The sequence below is a fragment of the Cyanistes caeruleus genome, chromosome 5, assembly GCF_971803275.1.
Source record: "Cyanistes caeruleus chromosome 5, bCyaCae1.hap1.1, whole genome shotgun sequence".
Taxonomy (NCBI): Eukaryota; Metazoa; Chordata; class Aves; order Passeriformes; family Paridae; genus Cyanistes; species Cyanistes caeruleus.
Genome location: NC_141705.1, coordinates 35,759,743 through 35,787,603, shown reverse-complemented (window position 1 = coordinate 35,787,603; position 27,861 = coordinate 35,759,743). Strand labels below are relative to the sequence as shown.

General features: G+C 35.4%; 2 protein-coding genes and 1 long non-coding RNA gene across 6 annotated transcripts in view; 1 reads left to right on the top strand and 2 right to left on the bottom strand.

The window, feature by feature from the left end:
• LOC147653038 (uncharacterized) overlaps positions 1 to 6,443 on the bottom strand; it is a 33,450-nt gene extending 27,007 nt beyond the window's left edge. The window contains exon 1 of the mRNA XM_086891440.1: positions 6,366 to 6,443. Within this exon, the coding sequence (XP_086747566.1) occupies positions 6,366 to 6,371 (6 nt within the window). The 5' untranslated portion in view covers positions 6,372 to 6,443. The remainder of the gene's footprint in view (positions 1 to 6,365) is intronic.
• On the top strand, positions 1,647 to 27,012 carry LOC147653037 (uncharacterized). The gene is made up of 5 exons (XR_015287509.1): positions 1,647 to 1,752; positions 18,068 to 18,095; positions 18,260 to 18,346; positions 20,944 to 21,057; positions 23,389 to 27,012. It is a non-coding gene; the product is annotated as an uncharacterized LOC147653037 (long non-coding RNA).
• The window catches only part of HPGD (15-hydroxyprostaglandin dehydrogenase), a 46,502-nt gene continuing 37,137 nt past the window's right edge, over positions 18,497 to 27,861 (bottom strand). For all 4 annotated transcript variants that reach the window (XM_086891439.1, XM_023924985.2, XM_023924986.2 and 1 more), the window contains 3 exons: positions 22,422 to 22,498; positions 20,229 to 20,392; positions 18,497 to 19,319 (listed from right to left, as the gene is read on the bottom strand). In XM_086891439.1, the coding sequence (XP_086747565.1) occupies positions 19,181 to 19,319; positions 20,229 to 20,392; positions 22,422 to 22,498 (380 nt within the window). In that variant the 3' untranslated portion in view covers positions 18,497 to 19,180. The remainder of the gene's footprint in view (positions 19,320 to 20,228; positions 20,393 to 22,421; positions 22,499 to 27,861) is intronic.

The window sequence follows — 27,861 nt, the reverse complement described above, 5'->3', positions numbered from 1 at the left end:
TTTTCACTGTGGGATGACTCTGCACTACTGGCCTCCATCACAACAAATTAAAGTTTAACCCATTCATGTTCTGGAAATAACGGGGTTTGCCATACCACCTACTTCTGTCTAGGGGTAGAAACCTTCCTTTGTGGAAAGGTTGCAGATGGAATAATTTAATGGGAAAAACTGTAACCATTTCAGGATTTCTGGATAAATAGTTCTCAGGCAATAATTAACAACATCTATGTACACACAACAAAGTTCACATTGTTGAACATGGAGTGGGACTAAGGGAAAGAAGAACAGGTGAAAGAAATGAGAATCCAGTTTTCTCTATGCTGAAAATATATCAGATTCTTAGTAAGGTATCAGAAAAGAAAGGATCAGAAAATTGCAAGACAATTTAATATTAAGCTCCCAGGCAGATGGAGTCTATTGTGTTTTTTCTCTACTCTAAACAGTAGACTAATACCTTCCAATTAAATGTACATTTCAGAGTAGGAACATTCCTGTGGCCTTGTGAAAGTCAGGCTTGGGGTGATTCATAGTAAGACTCTCCTTTCTGGGAATTCTGAATTAATCAAAATACTTAAGGAGAAAATAATGAAGATATCAAACATCCTGTAAAGCTGAACTGTGCTGCTCAAATCCTTTTCATATTGTCTATTTTTATTCATCTAGTTCCACATAAAATGACACTGCCAGATGAAAAGGATGTAAACATTATACCCCCCCTCCTGTTGTGAAATAAGTCTTCACATTGCTCTTAGTTTGTAAATTTAAAGTTCACTGTTCATTTACTAATTATTTATTAAACAGAAGAGTTGGCAGTGTCAGTTATTTTGGAAGTTTGCATTGCTGTGCTGGTTCCCAGAGTATCTCACACTAACTGTGAGAAATTTTCCTTCACTTTTAGAGCGCTTGGTGGCCTCTCTCTTTTCTGTCTCTGTTTTTTGACACTTGGCTGTGACATGGCCTGCATCTCTGTCCCAATACTATTAGTTCAGATGCAACAGTGAGGAATTATTTAGTATAATCCCCTGAGATGGAATCCAGTACAGCAGGATGAAGTCTGTAAAATAAAATTCAGATTAGAATATGTGAAATCTTCTTGCCAGCAAGACCTGTGAACAAAAGGACATTTGACAGGAGTTGTGGAAATCCCAAGGTGGTAGATTTTTGTAGAACAAGCAATCTTGTCTAGAAATTCCAGTCTGTATGGAGATATGCTGGATGATCTGACCCAGCAGGGTCTGTCTAGGTTTCTTTATGGAATGGCATGGAAGGACTGGATGCAGAAGATAAAGAGAAAATTTAACTTTCAAATCCTATATTACTATTCTAATAATCTGATATAATACCCAGCAACAAGAGAAAAATTAACTAGTATTAAGGTGAACTGCTAAATTTAAACTGTCTCCAGAGTTTCACCTAAATCCTTCTACTAGGTTGCTTATTTCTCACTCAATTCAAGAACACTTTTTCACTGTAATTTTTCCTAACCTTTTTGAAAACTGTGACTTTTTCACCAGGAATTTTATTCATGTAATATCAAATATTGGTGAATAACATTTTTGAAGCTTTTGATGGAGAAAATTACATGAGTTTGCAAAGGGTGATGTAATGCTTATTTAAACTTATTTTACGCTTAATTTTCTTTTCAGTTTTCCAGTGGAAATATTCAACATTCACATTGAAAAAGCCTCTTTTTCAATTTTCATTTTAAAATCACATTTGAGATTACTTTGAAGAAGTCATGACTTCTTACAGGTAAGCAGGGCACTAAGGTTGTGGAAAAAGTTCTTTTGGTTGGTTTCACACCATGCCTTAAGAGTTATATGCATTTTCAGAAGCTCTCAATGACTTTTCCAAATTATGTTGTCTGATGCTGGGAAGGAACACCAGCATCACTAACAAAGTGAAGAGTGTGAGGGAATCTACTTTGATACTGCTAGTACATTTCCATAGAAAGCTGTGTAATAATATCTAATAAATTCTGAATTTTTATGATGGCTAAATGCATTGCATAATTTGAGCATATTGAGAGGGTGGTTGTAGAGTAGAAACTTGGTACATTTATTTCTGTATGCTGCCACTGGCAATCCTGCACTAGAAGTGTGTCTTTTTCCTGGGAAAAAGAACAGTCTTCTGTTGTTAGGCAATAAAATTGAGTAAGAGATGGGATCTTGTGATGGAGAAATAAGATGTTCTCTTGGAAATACACTATGAGGTCAAGGATTTTCATGTAAAATCAAAGCCAAAGAACTAAAGGACAGGCTGATGCTTTGTAGAGGTAACAAGATTATTTGTATTCTTCTACAGTTGTTTTGATGTTAGTTATCTTCTAGACATGAACCATTTTCAGAGGGTGGGAACAGCTGTCCATGTTGATAGGGGTATCTTGTTACTGTTTCCTGCTTTCTTCTGACAGTGATAGTGACTGCTATCAGAAACAGGATATGGAAGTTTGACAATTCCTGTGTACTCTCATACATCCACAGTTTACGTAAGTCAGAAGGAAATACTTTCACTCTGCCTTGCTTGTAGTTTTAATAAAGAAAAGATCCAAAGAGACTAAATGAAAAGCCTGTGTGCCAGAAAATTGCTTCATTAAACATGCAGGAGAAGCTGCATGCATTTCAGACGTGTAACTTTTTTACCAATTTTTTTCTTTCCTTTCCTCACTCTGTAGGAGGATGGAACACAAAAAATTTTGCCATCCCAATTTCAGGAATTTCAAAACAATTTTGATCCCTGTTTTTCTGTTTAAAAACAATCCAAACACTGCAAAATAGCTGCTGAATATTCCCATTAATATACTTTGCCCAAGTGAAGTCAATTTTGGTGATTAGGATCTGCCCTGTTTACAGTGACTGAAATGGATAGATTTTCCAGGTTTATTGGATTTGTTTCAGTATAAGTTTATTACCCTGCATTGCATTACACTTATTTATTTTTTTTTTATGTGGAAGTATTTTAGGAAAAAGAACAAGACTAGTGTAACTACTATACAGAGTGTTCCCAAAAAGCCCAGCATAAAAAAGGAAGCCAAGATTGCGACAGATAAGGAATGTCATTACGAACATAGCTTGGGGCTATTCTGACTTGTGGCCATAAATGCAGGAAGCAATTTTCCTCCTGGGTCCTTTTTAAATATAGGAACAAAATAAAATCTGATGATTGCAGGTATAGTGTGTGGGAGAAACTGAAAGGTCATATATCTGGGCACAGTAGGATGAAAGTGCATGTACATGAATTTGTAACTCCTAACTGTTAAATATTTTAGGATACCACTAATCCACCAGCATCTGTGATGAAATTACATAACAATAGTACTTCCTTTCTTAACAGTCAAATAACGTGGTAGGATGTCCCTGTTCTTATGCTCTGAACAGTATGTTCACAAAATTGCTTAGAAAAACTCTTCAATTCTGTTTCCATTATATCAGCTACATGCAGAAGCTTTAGGCATTTTAATAATTAACTGAAGAACTGTCAGGATTGATTAAAAATCCCAGACAAACACCATGTATATGAAACAAATTAACCCTGCTGGGATAATAAATAAAAAAAAAATAATTCCAGAACACTACAGTTTTTATTTACAGCAAAACCAGCAGTACTCTCACTGCTTTCTTATGAGCACTTGTTAATACTTATGTTTGTATATTAAAAGCATTCTCTTTAACCTCTATATAAATATGTTCCTTAGAAGGACATTTTTGGTGCTAAAATTTAGTTGCAAGTCTTGCTATAGTGTTTTTTGACTTAAGTACATTTTCCAGTTGTATTACACAGTTAATTCTTGCAAATTAAAATTGGCATCATGTTCAGCAAAAAAATACAGTTTATTGCTTATCTCATTTTCCAGTTGCATATTTCCTGTAGTTCACTGATTTTTCCTGATTTTTTTTTAAAAATATATTTTATCTGTAAATATTTTGTCCTTACTGTTTATTCTGTATTTTAAATTAATTATTTCCCACATCTTTGTTTGTTAGAAATAATTAATTTAATAACTAAACCCTGAGGGCAAGCCAATTGCCTTCCTTTTAGATTCCAACAAGCATCTTAAAAAGCAAGCAGGAGTGGAATTCTGGTGACATAAACAGTTTGCACATTACAGGAACTCTTCCTGTAAAATTCAGTCAGCAAATGGAAGTTCTTAGAATATGAAATCACAACACTTAAGAGTGAAATAATCTTCTGTATAACTGGGAAAGGGGTTGATGTTGGTGGTAATCTTGCAGGTTGTTTAATTTTCTGTTTCCTAAAGAAAGTGCTATTTTGCTTTCCTCTGCTAATTAAATGCTTGCTAGGTGCAAAGAGCAGCACTGGTTTGTGTAAAAGGGAGAGTTAAAGTGGTTAAAGAGCTACCCAGAAGTTTTTTTACAATGCTCCATAGCCACCAGGTGCCTCTGTGAATTTGTACATGCAAAATACTATCTGCTTTAAAGAAAATTGTAAAAGCTCATTGGCTTCTTGAAGGTGGGACTTAATATTTAATGCTTTCCTGTTTCAAGTGCTCCACTGTAAATTGCAGTCATTCATTTCTGCACAATCAAGCAGAGAAACTAAAGAGTATGCTTCATTCATGTGGGAGTAGGTATTGTAGTAAAACATACCATAGCAGTGCAGAATGTGATTGCAAGACTGGGCTTTCTCCAATGCATTTAATTTTGCTTAAATTTCTCTCTGTCTGCATCCCCAACAAAATTGCAGATAGTAAAAAAAAAATTATGTAGTAATTAGCATTCCAGAAATCACACAGTGACTCTGGGGGAAAGCATGTAAGAAAATTAAGTAATGCATATTTCATTTCATTAGGGGTTAGAAATTGTGTTCAGTATATAAACAAAAGCTGGCAGTTAATTTTTATCTGAAGTGAAGAAAAATGTTTACGTTGAATCAGTTGAATTAAAAAATAAAATTAATATAGTCAATTCACTTAACAGTTCGACTCGGTCATCCCTCTGGGTCCCTTCTAACTCAGACATTTCTGTGGTTTGATGCACATTAGAAGGATGGAAGGTTGGCTTTAGTGGCTCTAACTCTAGGCTGCTTTTCCTAGAAGGGGCTCACCTACGTAACCCATATTCAGCAAAAAGTATGTTTCTGGAAAAGGGGTTCTTGGTAAGTGTTTTCTTGTTAAGAGAAAGGGTTTTTTTGTTGGGTTTTTTTTTGTGATATTCATCATGTAAAGCTTTAGGGGTTATGTCAAAACATGAGCTGAGTAAGAGACGAAACCAGAAAATATTGTGTAATATTTCTATTGTAACCTCTGGTGTTATTTGGAATTTCAGTTTTATTTATTTTGACCTCCATCCTCACTCTGTTTCCTAGTTAGATTTTTAAGTTCATCTGTCAGTCCCAGACAGAAGCTGCTGGTACAAACTTGTGCAAGTTCCTCCTCTTCATTAAGGGCATTTTGAAAAAGCAGTTTAGGATCAATGCCAGTGGTTTGATAGACTCAAGGACAGAGTAAAAGGCTCCAACAAGTTCCTGGATGAGAGAGGCACTTGAGTGTGGTGCAGCAAAAAAAAATATAGGAGAAGGAAAGAGGTTGCCTGCTCCTGTAAACACAAACCATTTTTCATGTTCTAGTTCTGTCTTTGGCTGAGAAGAACTTGTTGGTAGAAGACAAAGAGAGGACAGTCTGTCACTGCCTAAAGACCACATAATACTTCATCAGTTTTCCCTGGTTTTCCATACACACTCTAAGAAGATAATTTCTGCCAATCTTGTAACAGGAAGTCAGGATAAATCATTATAAATAATGAATGCAATTTTTCTGAAGCAAATCTTTGTTACTCAAACTAGGGCTATTGGTTTTATACTGTACTGTTTCTTCTGAGAATAAATTTCACATGGAAATGTGCCAGAAAGTAAGGAATTCACAAGGCATTTTACTTGCAGTGTTTCTGTCCATATTTTCTTTTTAGTTGGTTCAGAGATCTTTCATATTCTTCTGTAGCATTGGCTAGTGCAAGGTTTCTAATAAGAGAGATTTTAACAATTATGACAATTTTAATAAATTCATATTTGTTAAAAAATGGTTTCATAGTGTACCAGAAATCACAATTTTTTTTTGAAATTAATGATATATGGAATCCTCTGTTTCAGAATATGCAAGTGCAGAGAAATGGAAGATTTTTTTTTTTTTATAACAAGCTAGCAACTGAAAGGCAGAGAAAAAAATAGGAAGCTAAAGGAAAAATAATGATAAATGTACAATTTAATTCCCTCAAAACTTCAGCAGCCATAAATCAGCAAATGTCATCTATGGTTTGGAAATGAAATATTTAGTTAATCCAATAGACTTTTCTCCTCAGGCCAACTATATGAAAGAAAAGCAGAACATTCAAGCCTGGTCATGTACTTACAAACATCTTTCTGCAAGATCAGGATGTGGGTTTGCTAGTCATCCTTGTGCCTCCATGATCCACACCAGTGCTGATGTCAGTGTTCCCTAGTGATATGAGCTGGCTCAGCCCTCTGAAAGCTGTCACACATGTTGTGAGGTACAAAGACTGTAGGGCTTCTGTGGCCCTTTGCCAGAAGCTGGTGTTTTTAGAGGAGCAACTCATGGAGGAAGCCTGTAACAGGACCAAATGGGATGAGCATCTGGTAGTGAAAGAACATGGCTATAGGCAGGTTCTTGATTCCACTGTCTCTTCCTTTTCAACCTGTCATCCTAAATTTCAATATTACCTGTGTATTTAAGCATGTCTTCTAAAGCTATGACTTTTCAATAAGCCCACTTTTGTTGTTTTTTTCTTTTTTTTTTCACAAAAAACAGAAGGTGGTTTACTTTTGCTGCATTTTTTCTCATGAAGCCTATGTAATGATTATCTGTGACCTGGAAAAAAAACCTCAAATGTACACATACTGCTCTATCTAATGTTTCTTTGTGAAAAAACTTAGGAATCACAGGTGCTACAGGTCACATGTATTTATTACATGTTTATTACTACATATTGCCGCAAATGATAGCAGAAACATTCAGCCTTTTTATGAAGCTTCATTCATAGCAATACAATGTGACCTTCAAAAACCTGTCTGGCTACTTCAAGTGTTTACAAGAGAGCAGGGAAGGTATGGAATGCTATTACATTGATGTTTGTAAATATTAATAGAAAGAAAGTATCTTTCAACTCTTTGCCAAATCAGTTTATTTCCTTCTAAAATGTATTGTACTTTGAAGCATAATCTGTTTACAATGTAGTATGATATCTGTATGACAACCAGTATTCACAAAAAAAAAGAAATTGCATTTGAGTATCACTTACTAGTTAAAAAATAAAATTGCTACCTCTGCACAATAGGTTAGTTATGCAGTGTCAGTGTGCTTTAGTTCCAAAGAGGTCATGGATTCTTGAGAAAAAACAATATGAGTTCAGGTCAGTAGTGGGAGAAATGCTTTCCATGGTGAACCATCATTCATTACCACTGAAATAGAAATATTTTGGCCTGAGCTCCCTACCTCCAAAAAAAAATAAATTCAGGACTGTGTCTATCATTGAAAATAAAATCTTCATATGAAGAGGTTCTGGGTTTCCCCTTAATGCTGAAATATGCTTAAAAGCCTTTTCAACATGGTGCTAGCACATAAAACAATATTTTCTTAGAAATCATGGGGAAATCAGAGGTATGAAAATTTATAATTTATTATAATAAATTATAATTTATAATTTGGTGTTTTAGTGTGAGGAATCCTGTCTTAATAAAGTTGCCTCATATAATTTCTTCACTGAAAGGACTGTAAAGCACTGGAGCAGGGTTCCCAGGAATGTGGTGGAGTCATCATCGCTGGAAGTGCTCAAAAAACATGTGGATATGGCATCTGAGGGTATGATTTAATGATGAATATGGTGGTGTAGCTGGGTTGACAGTTAGACTTGGTGATCTTAATAGACTTTTCCAACCTTAATAATTTTCTGTTCTATAATTTGCCTTACGTCTTGAATATTGTTTGCTTTTGCAAAGACAAAAAATCCTGTATCTCCGTAAATTCTGCAACAGTGTCCTCTGAGTGTAAGTTCCTTCCTTAGCTTTTCAGTCCATTTTTCCCACTTGCTTTCCAAGCTTGGAAATGTGTTTTTTTTATATGGTTTGCAAGCTGTATAATTAGTACCACCTAGGGATGCATTTGCTTCATAGTCCAGATCATCTGAACAATTCCTGGTGGTACATAGGCCAAGAAAAAGGATGAGGAAGGCAGGTACAGTAAAATCCTCAAACCTCCTTCTGGGCAGAATTGATGCTGAGGGATACATAAACATTCAGATTATTCTCTTCTATCCCTGTCTGCCATATCTAGAGTTTCCTTAGTGTAGCAGCATATCATGAAGTAGGAAGCCCTCTGATATTTTGGATACCTCCTCTCCACAACAATTTCCAGGCCAGTATAGGACAAACCCCTTCTCTCAGACTAGACTGGATGTGTTTTTCTGTTCACCAAGGGTAGCTCAGAAGCAGTGAAAACATTGTGTGTGGTGCCCTCATGCTGCTCACAGCACCGTTTTTTTCCCTACCATAAACAGAAATCCCTTCTTTGATCAGGATGTACACATAGAAGTAGAACCTCTGCTGTTTCAGGCAGTTTATTATCAGGTATTATCAGTTACTTGTTAAAAGATAAAATCCTGCAGCCCATTCTTCTGTGCATAATTTCTAAACCTCTGGATCTGGTCATGGAAAGTAGAACTATGCAGCCACTCAGTGATTACTGATTACTGATTAAGATAAAAAAAATAATAATAAAAAAAAAGATAAAACTTGATTTCTCTTTAGGAAGGAAATTCCTAACCACACACTGTCCCTGCATGGTGGATCTTTATACCATTGCTTGACACCATTTGACATGAGCTATTTGTCAACAGATTAGAGTTCAGCCTGGTTGTGGGGTGTTGTGGTGGTCTGAAAATGAGCAGTCCCAGAAGCACTGTAGTGTAGCCCATGTAGAGGGTATTAAAAAAGCAATGTGCAGAACCACACAATAGGTTGGAAGGGACAGAAACCATCTGGTCCAACCTTTAATCAGAAATGGAGCATAGGTGAGGTTATCAGATACTCTGGAACATCAGAGAGCTCTTTGTCCCAGAGGAGATACCCCTTAGAAGGTTTTCCTGCAGCTTGTATAGATTCTTGCCTGTCTCCTTATCCTTTATTCCCATGACTGGTACTGGCTTATGTACCCTCACTAGAATTTTGACACTTCACCTCTCAGGCTGTGGACTGATCTACAGCCAGTGTGCGACAAATTTCAAGTTCTTTGTTATCTGATTCACCAGAATTCAAGTGAAACTTACCCAATACCAGTCTGATTCTAAGGAGCAGAGGAAACATGCTCTGGTTCTGTGTCCTCTAAGGTGATCTCAGTCTCTACAGTCTCTTCCTTGATGGCTTCCTTTACTTCACCTTTTCATCCTTGACCATCAGACACCCTACTTCGAAATGTAAAAAGATGAAGATTTAGGTGTGGAAAGGTCAAATATGAAAAAATAGTGTAATTTCATTTCAGCATGGCACTAACAGAACATTAAATTAAAAACAATGCTTTACTTGATAAGGAAGAACTTACTGCATGTAGAGAGGCCCCAGTCCTCAACTATCAAATGTTCTATCTGAAACCACATCATTTAGAACAGGAAACCCAGAAAAATATGTTTCCTCCAGATCACGTTGATGTAATGGTGTATATAAGGTAATTAATATTCTGGATTTCAAACTGGCCCAATGGAATCCTCCAAGTCAAAATGATATGAGAAAGCAAACAAAACATTTCCTTTCTTTTCCAGAGAAAGATAAATAGGAATATCTAAGCAAGTCCTGACAAGCTTTAAAATCTGATATGAAATTCAATTGTATTATACCACCTAAACAGGATGCCAGAGTTGTTGAGATTTTGTTGTTCCACTAAATAAACTTTATTTAGGAGCAAAAAAGTAACAATTGGTGACCAGGAACTCTTTCAATCCAGAAATAAATTGCAGTGTATCAGACTAAGAAGTTTAAAAAGCCTAACCATTTTCTAGATGTTAGAGCAAGCAAAACAAATGATCTCTAAAAGTGTTTATTGTTTGAGCTGTTTAGTTAGGAAACAACCCTCAGAGCATAAAAACTGCTCAAAAACAGCAGACCTCTGAATGGTGGAGACCAATTATTTTGGTATTGCATCCAACTTAAACTTAAGGAGCAAACAGATGTGCTTGAAGTTCATTACCCTTTGCACTATTCTTTCCCTAATTCAATTAGGTAGATGGAGAGAAAGAGAATGTGATTTCTGTCTCCACATAGGGCTGGCTATCAATATACAGCGGGCTGAAGTCGATGGTTCTTAGGACAAACAGATTAAATTCATTCTTTTGGTATATCTCCCAGCTTCTGCTAGAAGATACACTAACCTCATGGATTTTAAATCTGTTCTTTTAATCAAAAGTCTGATGTAAGGCAAGAAGTTTATGTTTTACCAGCTTCAAGTTCTTGCCTTTACTCTGACCGCCAAGTTAGAGGGTGGTGCAGGATGTAAAAAAAATACACTGATCTCCACTGGTTTTAATGAGTACAGTTTTAAAACTAATTTTATACAAATTTATCACTCTATTTATTTTTTTGATATGTGAGAGGAGTTATGTATCCAATAAGAGATATGCAAACCCCTCAAAAGCTGCCAAAGAATACAAGTTATACAAGCGGGCATGTCACAGGCTGACTTGGTGACTCACGTCTTGGCAGCTGCCCTATAAACAAAGCTACTGAATTGGTTGAATCTGTCTAATCATAAAACCTTTTATGCAGCTCACTTTCAAAGATATGCTGCAAAGAATTACTACAGAGGGAAAATTTGATCAAGTGCATGAATTACTAATGATTTGAAAAATTAGACTAGGCTTTGGAAATTCAATTATAATAGTTGTATTTCAGTCTCTGAGTTTTAATCAGATATGAATACATATTAAATCTAAACCAAAGATTTGAAAATCAAAATGCATTCTCTTAATAATTTCCATTTCTGCTTTGGGATTCAGCCAAACACCAATGCCAGAGCTTCTGATCACCTGAAAAATTTTTGAATATCAGGTAAATATTGAGGATCCAGTAGTCATAATTGCTTTAAATTGATTAGAGTCCTGCTTTTATAGTCTGAGTGCTTTAAATATTTAAAAACTACTGGAATTCAGGGAGAAGAAAAGTAAATAATTTGAAACCAATTACTATGATTCTGCAGGTCAGATCTTTCCTCAAAGGGAATTCCATAGAATTCCTTCTATAGAAGTAGCCAAGTTCCAAGACAGGGCATTCATGCTGCTGATTAGCAGTTATTTGCCAGTTTCTATGAGTATAAAATGTATTTATACTCCACAGTTCAAGAGCAATGACTGTTAAGCATTAACAGTTGCTGAGGATACCTTGCTGGATTGAAAGCCCCCTTTAGAAAATCCCAATACTGAAAATTTAGAATGATTGCTGTATCATTATGCTACAGTCTTTAGAGGTAGATTCATGCTAATCTGCCCCTTTGACTGTAAAGTCTCATCTTTCTTTCTCTTTTCATCTCCTGGAATGCTGTTTTTTGACTTTGAGAACTAAGGACTCAATCACCTCTGCCTGGAGGGGAACAAAAAAGTATTTGTGGTCAATTTGGCTAGACATTAGCATTTCATTTAGAAATTGAGTGAGAACTTGGTTTATGCATATTTTCAACTACTCTTAGCAAATCTTCAGTTTGTCACATGGAGCAGCATTTACTGTTAGACAGTTCCTAAGTCCATGTAAATTAATTTCTTCTGCATTTTCTCTGGAATTGTGCAGCTCAGAAGCTGTAACCCAATACATATGGAGATGCATTCTAGTTTTCTGGGATAGGCCAAAATGACTTTTAACTGAATGTTTCTTTGAATATCAAGAAACTAAGGAATACTGGAAGCACAGAGCTAACAAACTAAGACAGCTAACACAGCTCACTTTTATCCAGAAGGTGGAGAACAACACCATGCAGGAGGAAGGTCTTGGAGCGAGGCAGAATATTCCACCTAGCTTATTTGGGGGATTCTTGCATAGTTTTCACCTTCCCTGCCTAGAAGGGCTGTCCAGAAATCTTAGTCTTCACAGAAAGTTTTGTCAGGAAGGGAGACTCCATCGGGCCTAATTTGCAGTTGATGCAGTGAATGCCTCAGTGCTATACGCTATGCCATTATTTTTTGTCTAGCACAGAGACTTGAACACAGATTGAGCTGATTTGTGGGCTGGTTCAGGCTCACTGAAGTTGATGACATCTTAGCATTTCCCTGAAGCTTAGCATGCAAATCCTGCTTTAAATACAGATGTTTCCCCAGAATGACAAATGTTTCAGTGCTGAAGTGTCATTTAACTTGAGAACAAAAGTGCTTTGTTATAAATGCAGAACCAAGGCTTCAGATTTTCAGGAATTAAACTCACTTAGTTTATTTAAAATGATTATGATTGCTTTTTGAGGCCAAAACCAACGTCTAATAAGATTTTAGTCCTTATGTCTGTTAAACATACTCCACAGATCTTTGTTGTCACCCTGGAGTATTTTAATTTATGCTACAAATGTATTTTCAGGGCCAAATGTTTTAAGAAACTCTCATTGGAAATTAAATTTGAATTTCACTCCAATGTGTGGAGTTAGTATTGAATAATTTTTCTTCCTTAAGCTGTTTAATTTTTCTCTAACAATATGCTGCAATGGCAAATTGAGGAAAAAAATAGTGGCCAATAGGAAACTCACTATCCATACTAATATTTATAAAGGCTCTTTGTTGTTCATAGGATTGAACCTTATTCTTTCAGCCACAGAGTTTGCACCATGTACGTCATAGACAAATATCTGTACTGCAAGATACAGCTATTTATCTTCAGTTCAGTTGAGTAGCACAAGCTTTGTACTTTTAGAAACATTTTGCTCTATGATTGTACTTTTTCCTTGGATTTTTTTTTTAATGTTTGACATAGTAAACATAATGGGGAATGACAGGAATAATGAAATAATGAGACTGCTCAGATGACATATTTGATGATTTTTCAAGGAGCACGGTCTGAGAGGTCAGCTTAGTGACCATATTTTTGGTTTTTATTACAGTGTAATACAATTGTTCTTTTTAAGCAGAACCCACTGTTGTATTCAGTGCACAGTTCTGTTCAATAAATTGAATGTCTGTGCATGTTCTCTCATGCCTATTTTGAGTTTTAGCATTTTTCGTTCATTTTGTTTGGCCCTTCTGGAAGTAAAAATTTTTAATGCTAGCAGAATAACAAAAGAAGGAAATCCCATATGAAAAATAGGAGTTTGTCCTGCCACAAGGGTGATCTAAATAGTCTTAAGTATCTTTTCCATCCTAAGTGATTCTACGATTCTAAAGACTCTGTCATGAAATGCTTGGGAAGTGGCCTGTGTATAGCATCACAAACCTTCCAGTGACTGTGATTATCTATGGTAGTATATAAAATAATATATAAGAAATTAAAACAGGTAGGAGCATAGATTTACCTCAGCAGGTGGCATTTGAGGGATCCATAATATGGATATGACAAATCCATATGTCAAAGATTATACATCAGCTAATGTGTGATTGTTTAAATTAAAGAGCAAATCCAATTTTGATATATTTCAGGAACTGAGAAGAAAAATGAAACTGCAAATTCAGTTAGGTAAAACATTCTCAATAAAATGTAATTTATACAGATTTAAGCTTATTTCATGATCTTAAGACACTGAAGTTTGGAGATAAACATCACTGAGAAATAATGCCTCACAAGTTTTATAAAAGGTACCATCTCCAGGGACATGCAGATATAGTGACTATTGGTCTAAACCAAAAGATTTCTAGTGTATGTGTAGATTGTGAGTGTGTAGTAGGTACATATATGTGAATATATATATATATATCCACATATATAAATATATAGATATGTAAAAAAAATGCTAGCTGAGTTTTCTCTAGTCTTTCATTAATATGTACCTAGTAAATCTCTTAAATCAAGACAACAGTAGCAGTTTTGATAAGTGTGAGCTAATTTGTAAGCGTTGCTGAGGGCAGTGTATTTAAACAGATTTACAAATGCAGAGAAGGAAGCTCCATGAGGGAACACTATATCTATTTGAAGTGAAATTGCCAGAAGGATTTTGTACAAGGAAGCTCTTTAATTTTTGTAAGAACTGTTCCAGAATAAGTAGAAGAGAATTCAGTATTCTCTGCCTATCTCTGGGTCTTTCTTGAGAACTGTTCCTGTGTATATGACATTACCTGCTTGTAGTGTTAATTACTGAAATAATGCTTCAAGGTCAAATGCTGTTTAAGATTCTGAAGCATTAGTCTTTTAAACTAGGTGAATCTGAGGAGCTAGATGAGCTAAAATACAACTATTTTTTCTGAAGAGTTTTACATTCCTGTATTCCAAAATATCTTTATTTCCTCTTCTCTTCTGTAGGTTTTGTTTGCAGCTGTGGGAAAGTGCAGGGAAAGTTATCTATGTGCTTTTATTTTCTGCAGGCAAGCAGAAGTGTGCTTATTCTCATGTCCTATAGCAAAAAGTTCAAAGCTCTGTGACTGAGTGCTTGATCTCCTGTTCTTCTTTCCTTTCTCAAGATCGTGGCTGCTGAGAAAAGGTTCCATTGCAAAGAGAAAAATGCTGCTGAGATACCTTGAGCCATTTCTTTGATGTGAAGCATGATGTGAACTAATAAACTGGTCTTACAGTTTCCCTGAAATCAGAGAAATGAGTGATGTCTTAAGTGAACATGCTCTTGGTGGTTGCTGAAAAAGCACAGCTGCTTTGGTGTAGCTGGAGTGTAGTTCACTTCTGAAATGCTTGTGTTTAAGGTAGTCCAATGTGAAGATGAAGAGAAGGAGTTGGCAGGGTCAGGGTGACAAATAAGGGATTGGATAGATTTTTTGCATTCTACTTGGATGTCACTACCATAAATCTCTGCTTGATGAGGCTCTATCTAGAGCCTTTGACCATTCAGAATTCCTGGACCAAATGTCAGACCTGTCACCAGACAATCATCCTGTCCTGTGCCACCTCTCTTCTGTGTGAAAGGAGGGATAGGAACCCTCTGATGGAAATGAAAGCTAAAATGTGTAATTCCTGTAACAAAAAATTAATTCTACCTCTGCAGAAGTAATAATCTCTGTAAAATTTGTCCAGCAGATGCCAGCAGTGAATTAACAGAGCTTCTGAAAAATAAAAGGACCTTAATATGTAACTGTTTCAAATGCTTCACTGCTGAATGAATACTTGAAATAGTTCATTTTTTTATTAAGATTAATTTTTACTGTGAAGATCCTGATTTTATCCTCTAAATCCCCGAGAGAAACATGTGTTAGGCTGTCCTTATACAAACCAGAAAACATTCAAATTTAAATCTGGGCCACAGTGCATAGTAATGGCCTTTCAAGTAAACAGTCGGGTTTGTTACTTATTTTGAAGAAGTTCCAGGTTTAGCCTCTTTGCACCTTATTTTTACCTGGTCTGTTCTCTTCCTATTTACTGCCCCCATCAGAGTAAGAGCATAATGCTTCTTGTTTACTGCCCCTTTCTGTTTTAATTTTAAATTTGACCTGACATTAAGCTGTTCCTTTATGTACTGGAAGGGAAAAAAAAAAAGAAAATCTAAGTCATATGGTATTATCCTTCACTTTCATTGCACCATCTGGACTCCTGGAGCTGGAGCTGAAAACTGTCAACATCTCTTGATGCAAAGCAAATAGACTTAGCTAAAAGGGAAGTTCAAGCTGGAGAATCATCCTGTAGAAAGTTTAGAGCAGTTCAACAGTGGAGGAAGGAAATCATCATCTATCAGAAGAGCCCTATCCTCCCCGAAAGTCACAGCTTTAGTTATCTAATGCTGTTCCTTTAAAGATTAGTCTCATATTCACAATTTCAGTGGAAATCAGAGTTTGGTTTTATTGAAGTTTATTTTTGGTTTACTGTTTGCAAAGCTTATGTTCCAAACAAGAGGAAAAGGTTTAGTCTCTCATATCTGGACTTCCTTAATTTCAGAAAACTAGAAAGTTTTCCGAAAGAAACAAGAAGTTACTCCATGATTCACCCTGTCAGTAATGAAATTGATACACATATGATTTTATGGCACTCATAATACAAGTTAATTCCAGGTCATTCTGAACTCTACAGAATGCAATGAACGATCCACATAATTATGTAGATTATGTACCTCTTGAATGCCTTGAATTAAGGCATTAAATAATACAAATAAACTAACAGTGTCATGCAACGAAGTGTTTTAAAGGCCTCATGATCTGGGCATTTGTGAAGGATCGTAAGCACTGAAAAAAACAAAGTTTGTTAGTAATATTCATTCTTTATCCCAAAGGAAAATCCTAAATGAAACCCTAAGGACCCACTGAAAAGTAAACTTGTGTCGCATGGGGTTGAGCCTTCATTCCAAATAATGATCATTGTATGAGTCTAGAATATTACTTGCTATTTTATGTTCTTAGCAATTAGTGTATCTCATTTAAAATATTTATTTTTCCTTTTGGCTGAGTTTCTTTACAACACTGGAACAGTTGTATTAGAAATGATGGTCTCTCAGGCAAAATAAATTAAGTCTTGGAATTATGTCAAGACTTTTAACTGAACATGAAGTTTCAAAACAGTCTTTGTACAAAAAATGAAACTCACTTTCCCCCTTCAACTCATCTTTCTACCTACTGCTTCTCTGGTGTTTCTCTCTTTAAATCAAACATAATCTCTCTTTCTTTCTGACTGGAAGACTTCCAAAGTTTGGGGGGAAGTCTTACAGGAAACCCTTCCAAAACATATGTAGGACTTGTTCTTCCTGTGAGATAAAACCCTCAGATGTGTTTAAATTCAGATTATCTGAAAGTGGAAAGCTGTAATTGTTTTGGGGCACTTTTTAATTAAAAGGTAGAATTTTGATGTCTATTTTTCACAATATGATTTGCATCAAGGATTTTGCTTCACTGTACACATTTCTTCCAATAGGTTCCAGATGTGCTAATAATTTGAGATTTATCTTAGTTGAAATGTTCATGTGATTCTGAGGCTTCCTTATCAGATTATCAGATGGAAATCAGTGCAGTATATGCCTTTCATGAAATTTTCTGTATGGCTTTGATTTGAGAACATCTGTCTTTTGGGTTACAAAATTAATTTAGAAGAAAAGACCTACACATGTAAGATGTGATTTAAATTCTTTCCCAGATATAGGCTTAGATTTTTCTGGTGTCCTCAAGTCTAATTGCATGCTTTTTAAATCTAATTTTTTCTCGTGTGACTATTGACATACCCCATAAATGGAATCTTAGAATAATACCAATTCATAGAATTAGAATTTTTTAGAAGTGCAATATCACAAGTTAAATGAGCAATGACTGAAATAATTAGCTGTAATTTACATTTCTTTCTGGTTTTCTTCTTTCAGGGAGCATACATTGGACTCCTGGTCTTTTATTACTAACATTATTAAAATATTTATTCTTTCATTGATTCCCTGGGAAAGTCAAGCCACCCTGTTTAGCAGAAATTTCTTTTGGGGTATTAAGGAGCAGAGATGAGCAAAAGCAATCAAGCCAGCAATGTACCATCAGCAATATTCCTATTGTTATTTGAAGTGTGTTATTAAGATAAACTGCTGAGTTACTGTCCTAGTGTGGTGTTTGCTGATTTCATGTTTTGCATGTACAATCATTATTATTAAACCTTCCCTATTTTCTAGACTACATTGAAATCCTGCCTATCAAGCAGACACACAAAGGTAGATGATTATCAGCTTTAGGACCTAGCTAACACATGCTGACTTCAAGTTTTCATCATCTCTTTTGCACTACTCTGCCATGTATTGGGAAATGCTCTGATTTTAATGAGACAAACATAAAAACTAATACTATCAAATCAGATAGTAATTTTTAATCCAGAAGGGTATACAGATGCTGTCAGGGATGCTAAAGGTGTGTGTAGCATCCTGTGTGTGTTCAAAATGGGCTTAAAAATAGTGTTAATAGAGCCAAAAATGGAGGCATTGGGAAAATGATGAGTAATTCAAAGTATGCTTTCCTGTTACTTCTCCCCACAGGCTTACTACTCCCTGACTTCCACAGAAGGTAAGTACAATTGCTTTCACTCTTTCAGTAAGAAAAATCAATGAAATTAAAGTCATTACTCCTAAGAAGGGTAAATATTAGCTTTCCAGCTTTCCCAGGAGCTATTAAATCTTCTTATGCTATGAGGCTAATTAAATTAACATGCAAAAAATTATTTTTGTTAGGCAAGTAACCCATGAAATATGAAGATTTTTTGCATAAATGTAGCTGAGGATTGACCTGGATTCAGAAGGTTCAGTAGTGCTCAGAAGGTAAGAAGCTCAATTTTTGTTTTCATTGCTGCTATATGACATGCTACATCTGAGAATATGTACTGTGAAACCAAAGGGCAAATGTAAAAACATGACAAAAAACAGATTATTCAGGACTGAATTGAGATTTTACTCAATGAAGACACGAAATTAAAGGTTTAGAAAATAAGATTTAATAGGCAAGCAGACATTTAAATCAATGCCCAAATATTCATCCCTGTATATACAGAGTGAGAAAATTAACATATATATATAAAAAAGAAAACAAAAACATTTCTAAAATATTTTATAAATATCTAAAATCCAAGAAGTTAAAAATCTGTACTTCCTTATATGATATACAACATATTAAGTTGCCATATTTAACATTTCATAAAAGCAAGTTAATTCTTAACTCTTTATGGCTACATTTGTGATCTACATTCCTGAACTGAATTCCTGGTCTGAAGAATTCAAGATGTAAATAAGTAAGCATGACAGTGAAAAGAATTATAACAAAAGTGAGTCAGATGAACTAAACTATGCTTGGAGTATGTAGATCAGAACAACCAGAATGAAAAAAATGGCCCCTACCACAGAATAATAAAAAAAAGGCTTCAGAGAAGTGTGTTTTTTTACTAAATAAATACTGTTACTAGTGCTTACAGAATCAGAATAAGGTGATAACATCTTCCCATAACAGATTTTCTCACCTATCTCTTTGTTATTAGGATGCAAATGTTTGAACACTGTCACTGATCTAAAAACAACACTAATCTTTTTTCCTGCAAAATTACTCTTTTCAAAATTTTTTTACTTAAGAAAAGCTAAAAGTAATTAGCACAAAACAATTATTTATCTCTTTGATGATGTAAAAGGTGTTTGGCCATATTCCTGAAAATGAATTCCTTGGGATGCTGTGATCTTCATAACTTCTCCATTTAGAGTATCATCCTCAATTATTGTTATCAATCCCTCAGCAATTATTGATGGGCTGAAAAAAAAAAGTTATTTCAGATTAACGATATAATAGACCATGTAAGAAGGACAAGATACTCAATGTAAATCTATATATCTGAAAATTTTTAAAAAATTGGCATTTGAACAAATTTATTTTGAGGAAAAGCAGAGGTGTTTCAGAAGAGATATGTATTCTCCTTAATCAGGACATACATCTTAAGTGGCTACTTTGCAAATCATCACTTGTTTTTGCTCTAGTTTTTGATAAATGCCTGTAGACATCCAGCTGCCCCTGTGTTTCCTATCAAACTTTTCTCTGTCAGGGAACTGGACAGAAGTAATCCTTATACAATCCTCTGCAGCTCTTTGCTGTTAATTTATCCTGCTTCTGTAGCAGAACTGACATACAAATTAGCATAAAGGATAATTTCACATGCAGTTTGCTGTGGTCAATAGGTACAAAATATTTTACATAAAGTATGGGTGAAACAATACAGTCATACAATTTCCTTTGTGCAGAAGCATCTTGGAAGCTAACTGTTAGTAGCTAAGGAAGTGTTAAAAAATATCATTTTATGCTTATAATATTCTTAGTCTGTCAAAGCTGTCTACTTTTGGTCTTTGTTGGCAAGACTGTGATGGGCTGGGCAACTCTTTGATCTGATCAATGGTGGTTGCTATTGTGCTCTTAATCCAGTTGTGTCAGATCTTGGTCTGATTTCTATCTTGGTTCACATGAAAATTTTGGGAAATTTCAGTACAAATATATCTTACCTATATCTTAATATTATATTTTTATACCCAGCATCTTAGAATGGGTTTTATTAAACAAATTCATGAGGCAACACCAAATGCTATTAAAAATTAAAATCACTATATTTAATTTGCTAATTTGATTTGAACTTTGCTGGGAAATGGGAATGCATAAAGGGATCTATCTTACTCCATCACGCCGTAGAACTGCATCATATTTTTTATCTCATCCTTGTATGAAAAGTATTGTCCCATATTCTCTTCTTTATCTATTGACTGAAGAATTGGTGTGTTGACAAATCCTGGACAAATTGTGTTGAGTCTCACACCGTAGTTGTCCATACTAGCAGCTAACTAGAAAAGAGAAAGGGGTAGGCATTTGTCATCAACATTTTAAGACAGAATTGTGTAAGCAAATTTTCAAAGAATGAGATTTACCATAAAATACTTTTCAGCCTTGCTAAGTAAGGAGATTTTGTTACTACTGATTTTCCTAACAATTAAGTTTGAAGCACATTTTCTCTAGTAATCATATTAGATTACTAGAAAAAACCCTAATTGCTTTTGTTAGAAGAACAACTCTACAAGAAATCAGAACTCTGTACATGAAGCTGGTTGTTCCATAATACTTTTTGTTCTTAGTGTTCTCTAGCATGTCATTAACAGTATTCTAGGGTGATGATACAACTCTTCCAAGCAAAAACAAGAAAAGGTTCTCCCAAATGTATGCTTCCAATCTTATAGGAACTTTTTTTTTTTATTAAAAGAAAACTTTGAAATTAATAAAATTATCTTTAAGATACTGTATTAAGATATGTTCCTCACATCAACAGAAATAGAATATGTTCTCTATCCCTACAACTGTAATGCTAAACCTTCCTACTTGTTCTATTTTCCCTGCCAAGGTATGAATCTATCTCTGAGCATCTCCACTGGAAAGTCCCTGCGAACTGACACTTTTTTCTGGAAGCAGCTCGGGAACATGATGAAAGAAAGGAGCACAGGTTGTTCTGGGAGAGGTAGGACCCCTGGTCTGTGGCTCTGCCAAAGTGTGCACATAGCAAAGAGGTCTGACCCACATCCAGGAATGTCTTGAGTGCTGGATGAACTTTCTTAGCAATAGCACAGAACTGATGAACTATACATTATATATCAGAGAATAACCATAACTTTTAAACACTGGGTTCTATTTATTTTAATATTTAATAGACTTCTTTCAGGTATTATGTAAGTCACATATCATTTTCATGGTACGGTAGCCTGCTTTTTTGATCTGGGGAGACAAGAAACTGAAGTCCTAGATGTAAGGTAGAAAACCAGCCCAACATTAGGCTGTAGTGCCTTTCCTGGTAAATACTACTAAACATAGTAGTTCACTATGTTTATTATTCTTTTTTTCCTTGGCATTCTTGTGTTCCTTAAAGACAGCTAATTTACTTATTAAATTACTTATTTACTTATTAAATTACTTATTATTTACTTATTACTTACTTATTCATCTAATTTACTTTTTCCCTTAGATGGTGATATTTATATTTATAATGAGAAAACAAAATTGGAAAATGAGGTGCCATGTACTTGATGTGTTTAATATAATATATGAAACACTTATCCACACTATTCTCTTCACACTAATCTGAAAAAGGAGTTAGTTGTGTGGGGATAGGGGCAAAAAAATATGGATAGAGTGTAATTAGCATCATTAAATTGATAGTATAATTTCAGGTGTTTAATTCTGGAAATCAGATTGGAAATGCTATGTGAGTAGAATATCTCTAAGATTAATCTATTAAAGTGTAATTGTTTTTTCTCTTTCCAAGTTGTTTTGTTACACTTTTTTGTTCAATTTAACTAGAAAGTTTTGGAGTTAGAGGCTGAGACTTATAATATGATCATCTTACATGCTCCATCCTGAATGTGCAATTTTTCATTTTCAGAGTATTAAGAATTGGTAAGAATAAATAATGATGTGTTCAAGTGACTTTTGTAAACTTTGGTGCCTATTTATCATAAAAAAAGTCATTGACCTGACTTAGAAATAAGGAAATCAAAATGTTAAATGAATGAGACAGGGTTCTGAAACAATATTTTTACAACTTGGATTAAAATCTGGCTTTTGGACTCCTCCTACCGTCCTTAAATTACTCTGCAACACTTTCTTCCATGTTCTCCAAACCTCAAATCGGTCATAAACACACAGATGCCGTACTTATTCCATCTCTGGATGATTCCCTTTGTGAAAGGAGGGAACCTCCACTGCTTCACACACTTTGCCTTCTTTCACAAAATTAGTTCCAGTTGTGTGGCTATAGAGCAGGAACATGAAAAACTTAAGCATGTTCCCGAGGAGCTGCTGACACCCTTTTGGAAAATGCATACTTACAGCTATGGACCGTGTGAATCCAATTACACCATGCTTTGTAGCACAGTACACAGGCTGGAATGCAGCAGGCATGAGTCCTTTAAAATAAAAAGGTAGCTGAATGAAGATGTCGTATATTCCTAATTTATGATCACCTTAAAGACATGTATAGGTCTACAGTGTAAAAAATTTGTGAACAGAGATGTAACAAAATGGATTAGTAGACATTTGTAAATTTTAATATGTAAGTATTTTGTAATCTGGTATAGGCTAAGAAAAAATTAGATGAATAAAAATATGAAGGCAAAAGAAGAGTAATTAAAAAGCATAACTTTAAAAAGGAGAAGTTGTATCTATGAAGTATGACTTAAAATAGAGGACACAATCTGGAAGAAAACACTCAAGAATGATATTTTTGAGGCATCTATGAATCAGTAAAGTATTTTAAGTATGTTGAGGATCAAAGTATTTTAGATAGGCTTTGATTATCTAATGTGGGAACTGGACATCTGCAATCATTTACAGTGTGTTCAGGGAGGAAGTGTGAGAATAGGAGAAGCAAAATAAAAATTTTCTGCTAACACAGTAGACCTTTATGGTCTGAGTGGGAAAGAACAAAATTTTTATTTATAGGAGAGAAAGAAGAGAGAATGGAGGTTTTGGAAGAAAACTAAGAAGTTAATTCTGGTTGGTGGCAAAAAGCTAGTCAAGAAGAAATGACAGACCATGAATGCATATTCATTTCTCCCAATTATGCCAACAATTTATACAACAAAAGCTGAACTGGACCAAAGAGATGCTGCAGTTCCACCTGAAATTCAGGCCCTTATGAATAGCAGACTTCAGCCTGTCTGAAAGCTAGGGGATAAAATATTTTCCTGAATGTGAATATTGTAAAACTGGATATTAATTTTAATGCCTTAATGCTTGATTATAATGGAAGTAATCCAAATTAATAACTCATATACTTTTATCTTTCATACTTCAGATCTTAGGGTGATACATTCAAGAAGGGCAGTGACTTACCCCAGTGGAGATGAAGAATTCACTATTTAGCTCTAAGTATGGATTTGCCAGAAAAATGATATATGCCAGACTTGCATTGGCTCTTTGCTCTGGAATCTATTTTGTCTGAAGGAAAGAACTCTCTAAGACAGCACAAAGCTCTAATCACCAACCTGACAGCTTCAAGGTTTTATCTTGATTTAAATGCTACCTTGATGATCCTGTGAAAGCAGCACTGTTCAATACTGGGAAATGACCAGCTTAACCTACTGTCTGGCTGTTCTTTTAAAATTGTATTTATTTGCTTAGCTTGGATTGATGTGTTATGCTTCTGCTTAAGAAGCATTATGAAATGGTTTTTGTACTGACTCCTCTGGATTGTGATCACAGAAATGCTTAATATTCCTCTGTTTGTTGACTTTTGATCACCATTCTTCAAATTATTGGAAACATCGGAATATTGGCACATTAGATACAATACTATTTAAAGAAAAACAGCACAACAAACTCTCAAATACTTTTATGTGCTTAAAGGAAATTCTAATCAGGTTGCACCTAGCAGAAATAAAACAGACATCCACTGGGAAACACAGAAGAAGAATTTAGAAGTAATTTTATTTTTATTTTTTAACCACAGTAAGAAAAATTACCTTTTACTTGAGAGGGAAGAGAAACAAAGTCAAGAAATAAACAAAGGAAGGGCACAGCTCACAATAATGAAGTGGAATAAGGTTCAAAGACTTACTATAACGCCAAAGACAGCAGAAATAACTAGGCAGGGAGAGAGGAACAAGTAGCTTTTTTTTTGAAAACCAGTTCTTTTCTAATTGAAATTATTTTTGCTGAAGTGGAAAACCAAGAAAAAATCATCTCACTTGGATAAAGCATCTAAGACTAGTCCTAGCATTCCTCACATAAAACAATAACAGTCCTGTCTCACTTTTGTTCCTGAGCTCAGCGCTCAGAACCACAATATGGCCTTTCTGGCTCTGAGCCACATCCCTGCCCTGGGAGGAGCTGGACCTCTGCTGTTGGTGTGTCCCAGGGACTCTCCTAGCACGTATTTGCTGATGAACCACTGTGTCATACTGAGTCTGCTCTGCCTGCATATTTATTCAACCAGTGAGCAGAAATGAGTTCATAACATATTAGTTAGTGTGTTCATTTGTTAGAAAATCTGGATTCTATTTGCTGCTGCCATAAATATTTAATTACCTTATGCAAAGCAGAATGGCAGGGAAGCAGACTAGAGACCATTATGCACAAAATAATGAGAGGAAGAAGAGGAGGGTGTTCAAATGGATGGTGATGGGGCAGTGTACTTCTGGAAAGTGATACATTTGGGTTTTAATCTCTCTTAGTCGGGGCAGGGGGAGGCGCTGCTATGGCTAGATTTTTCTCTCTATAGATGTTGCTACATGGTGAATTGCAAATGACTTCGTGATGACTCAAGATGCTCTTTGGTTTACCAAAATGGGTTCAAGAAGACCAACAATAATCCTGTGCTGCAGTGTTAACTGCTGTTTTATTTTTCTCAGTTCCTGGCAGGCTGAGAGAGACAGTTCTTGCCCTTGCTTATACTCCACTCTCCTTTTTGGTGTCAAGATCACTCTACCACTGAAGATATGGTGTCAGGTGTCTCACTACAACTCCTTATTTATCATGGACAATAGGTTCAATAACCACATCTTGAGAAATTAGTACTGGAGGTGGAGAATTCTATCAAAATTGTATCAATAGGCTTTGCTGAAACCAGTATTTCCTTTCATTCCACTTTGATGAAAAAAAAGAACTTTGATAAAAACAGAATTAAGCATTTTTCCCCAGTTGCACTCTCCCACTGAACAAGCTGCCCTCAGAGATTTGAGTAAGTTCCTTTCTTTGAATAGATTTCTTTGCCTTTTTTACACTGGACTTTGGTCTTTCAGATTTTCTCTCTGCATACCCTCATGACATCATTGTAGTCTTTCTGAGTGCCAAAACAAAGGTGAAGCAGCAATCCTAGCAAAAATTCTAAGCTGTGCCATTTCTATGATTTTTTTTTTTTTAATTTTTATAGTGAAGTCTGAAGGGAATAGCATCTAATTTTTTAACCTCATTCTGGCAGATTCTGCTGAGCATTTTCCTTTTCACAAAGGGGAGGGACCAATGCTCTGTCATGATGCTGAACTGAAGGTCCAGCTGTACAACCACTGACACCTCTGCTCCTCTGTATCACTGTGATAGAGTCCTTGCTTGGTGATGCAACCACAGCTTTGTTCTTGTAATACATAAAAAATGTATTACAAGAAATGGTCATAAAAAAACCTGTTTGCTATGACAGGTACTTTAAGCATTTCTTGTGGCTGAAGCTTTAAGTAAAGGGAAGCCAAGCCAGCGGTTTGCAGAATCTGAGTGCTTGAAGTTGAGTGCAATCAAACCGATATGGCTGTGCAGCATGAAGGTATCCAGATTTAGTACACATAGAACAGCCTCTCAAAAAAGTAGCATGATACTATGGTAAAAAATTTTAACATTTTTTAAGCCTTCTGTGAATACTTTGATTTTTTTTTTGTCTGCTAAAATACAGATACAAATTCAGTTTCACAGAAAACCTTCTTAAAAATATGAAAGCCATCAAAACAAAAGTGTGTGCCTATACTTGAATTCCTTTTGCCCTTTTAGTCTTTGCAAAAAGGGTGCAAATACCAGCCACCACAAGGTAAAAGACCAAGTTTGATAATTTAAACAGCCTCTTGAGTTAAATTTAGTTTTTTATGCTTTCTCTGATGCTTCTATTCTATTAAATGTAATAAAATGTACCATGTGTGGCTTACTACAGAAGAAATTTTAGAACATTCTATTACTTGAATTTGAAAATTAAGTCTATTCCAATGCAAAAACCTGTAAACATTGAAATTGTTTTTTATGGAGCCAAATTTGAAGTAAAACACATTTCTCATTATCTCAGTTTAGCAGAATTACTTCTTCTTGATATGAATGCACAAATCAAATTCAATTTTGTAGCTTTGAGACATAGTTGAGTGCTTGCTGCATGTGCTCACTGATTTCTCTTCCTTTTTTAAGTCCTGTCTGGGGTCAAGATTAAGGAAAGGAAGACTCACCACTGGATACACAAGCTCTGGCTTTGATCCAGCTGAATTAACATTTTTAAGCATCCACTTCACAGAAATAATTTTGGTAGTACCATGGGTGTTTGGAAATGTGATACTGTAAAGGCTTGATTCTGTCCCTGTCCCACTGGCCAAATTCCCGCCATGATGTACTGGTGGCTAATTAATGTGCAAAGGAAATACTATTGAATTTCACATAAGCACTATGTGCAACCCTTCTTCTTGCTCAGAATGACATAGGAAGATTTGCTGTCTGTATCTTACAGAGAACTTGGACAGTGGGAATCAAAACCACTCAGAAGTTTAATGATCAACAGAAGCTAGCTCTAACAAAACGCTTGAAGGGGATATTAAGGAAGCCAGTGGGAGTTTGTCTTTCATATATGGAATAAACTGCAGGACATAGACCTTCAGACTGGAAAGAAGAATTACAGTAACTAAGCACAAACAGTAGTAAATAAATAAGCAATAAAAACTAGTATATGTTGTCTTTTGAAGTGTGTTTTTCCTTATGACCTTGGGAACAATTGTTAAACAAAGCCATGTGAAACCAAACAAAGCAAGAAACTGTTGTTTGTCTTAACAAACAGAACAGCCAAGCTTTTAGGTCTTGAAAACAAAATCATTTTGTGTCCATTTGAGACCTGTTAGAAAAAGAACCAAACCACTTGCTACCCCACCCTTTCTTATGTACTGCCTTGGGCATCGGTGTTTCTGTGAAACTGTTTAATCTTTTACTTGTGTTGATGACCCCTAGCACTGCAACAGCAGCTTCCTTCAGGTTAATTTGGACCCAATACAATGTCCATTTCAGCCTATAGAGATAAACTTACTGGTGTCAGTAGGCATTGTGCCAGGCAGTATGGCAAATGCAGATTTAAAGAGACATGGAGTCTTTTAGTAAGACCCCCTCGCCCTTTGGACACATGTGACTGTATTAAGTCACATCCTCAAGATTTGTATGCATTATGTCAGTAGGGTCAACTGGACTTTTTATCACAGAAGCTAAGGTCTATAGGAGAACTTCAAACTACTCGGAACATCCACACTTATGCACAAGCAGTTATCTATAGCTGGTGCTACCTTAATTGGCTTTTCATTGTTAAAACACATAGGAATATCCTGGAATGAAATGACTAGAATTTGGTAATCTGCACAGACACAGAAAAAAACCCCTCTGACAATCCGAGTATCAGGTAGCATATGTACTATTTCTCACAGACTGTCTGACAGTAGAAAGAAAGTAAGAACCTCTCCAAATAAAAAAGAGAGAATGCAAGTAGTTCACCACAAAATTCTTGAGAAAGGTTGTCAGGTGACTTCATTCTCCATGTACAATTTCC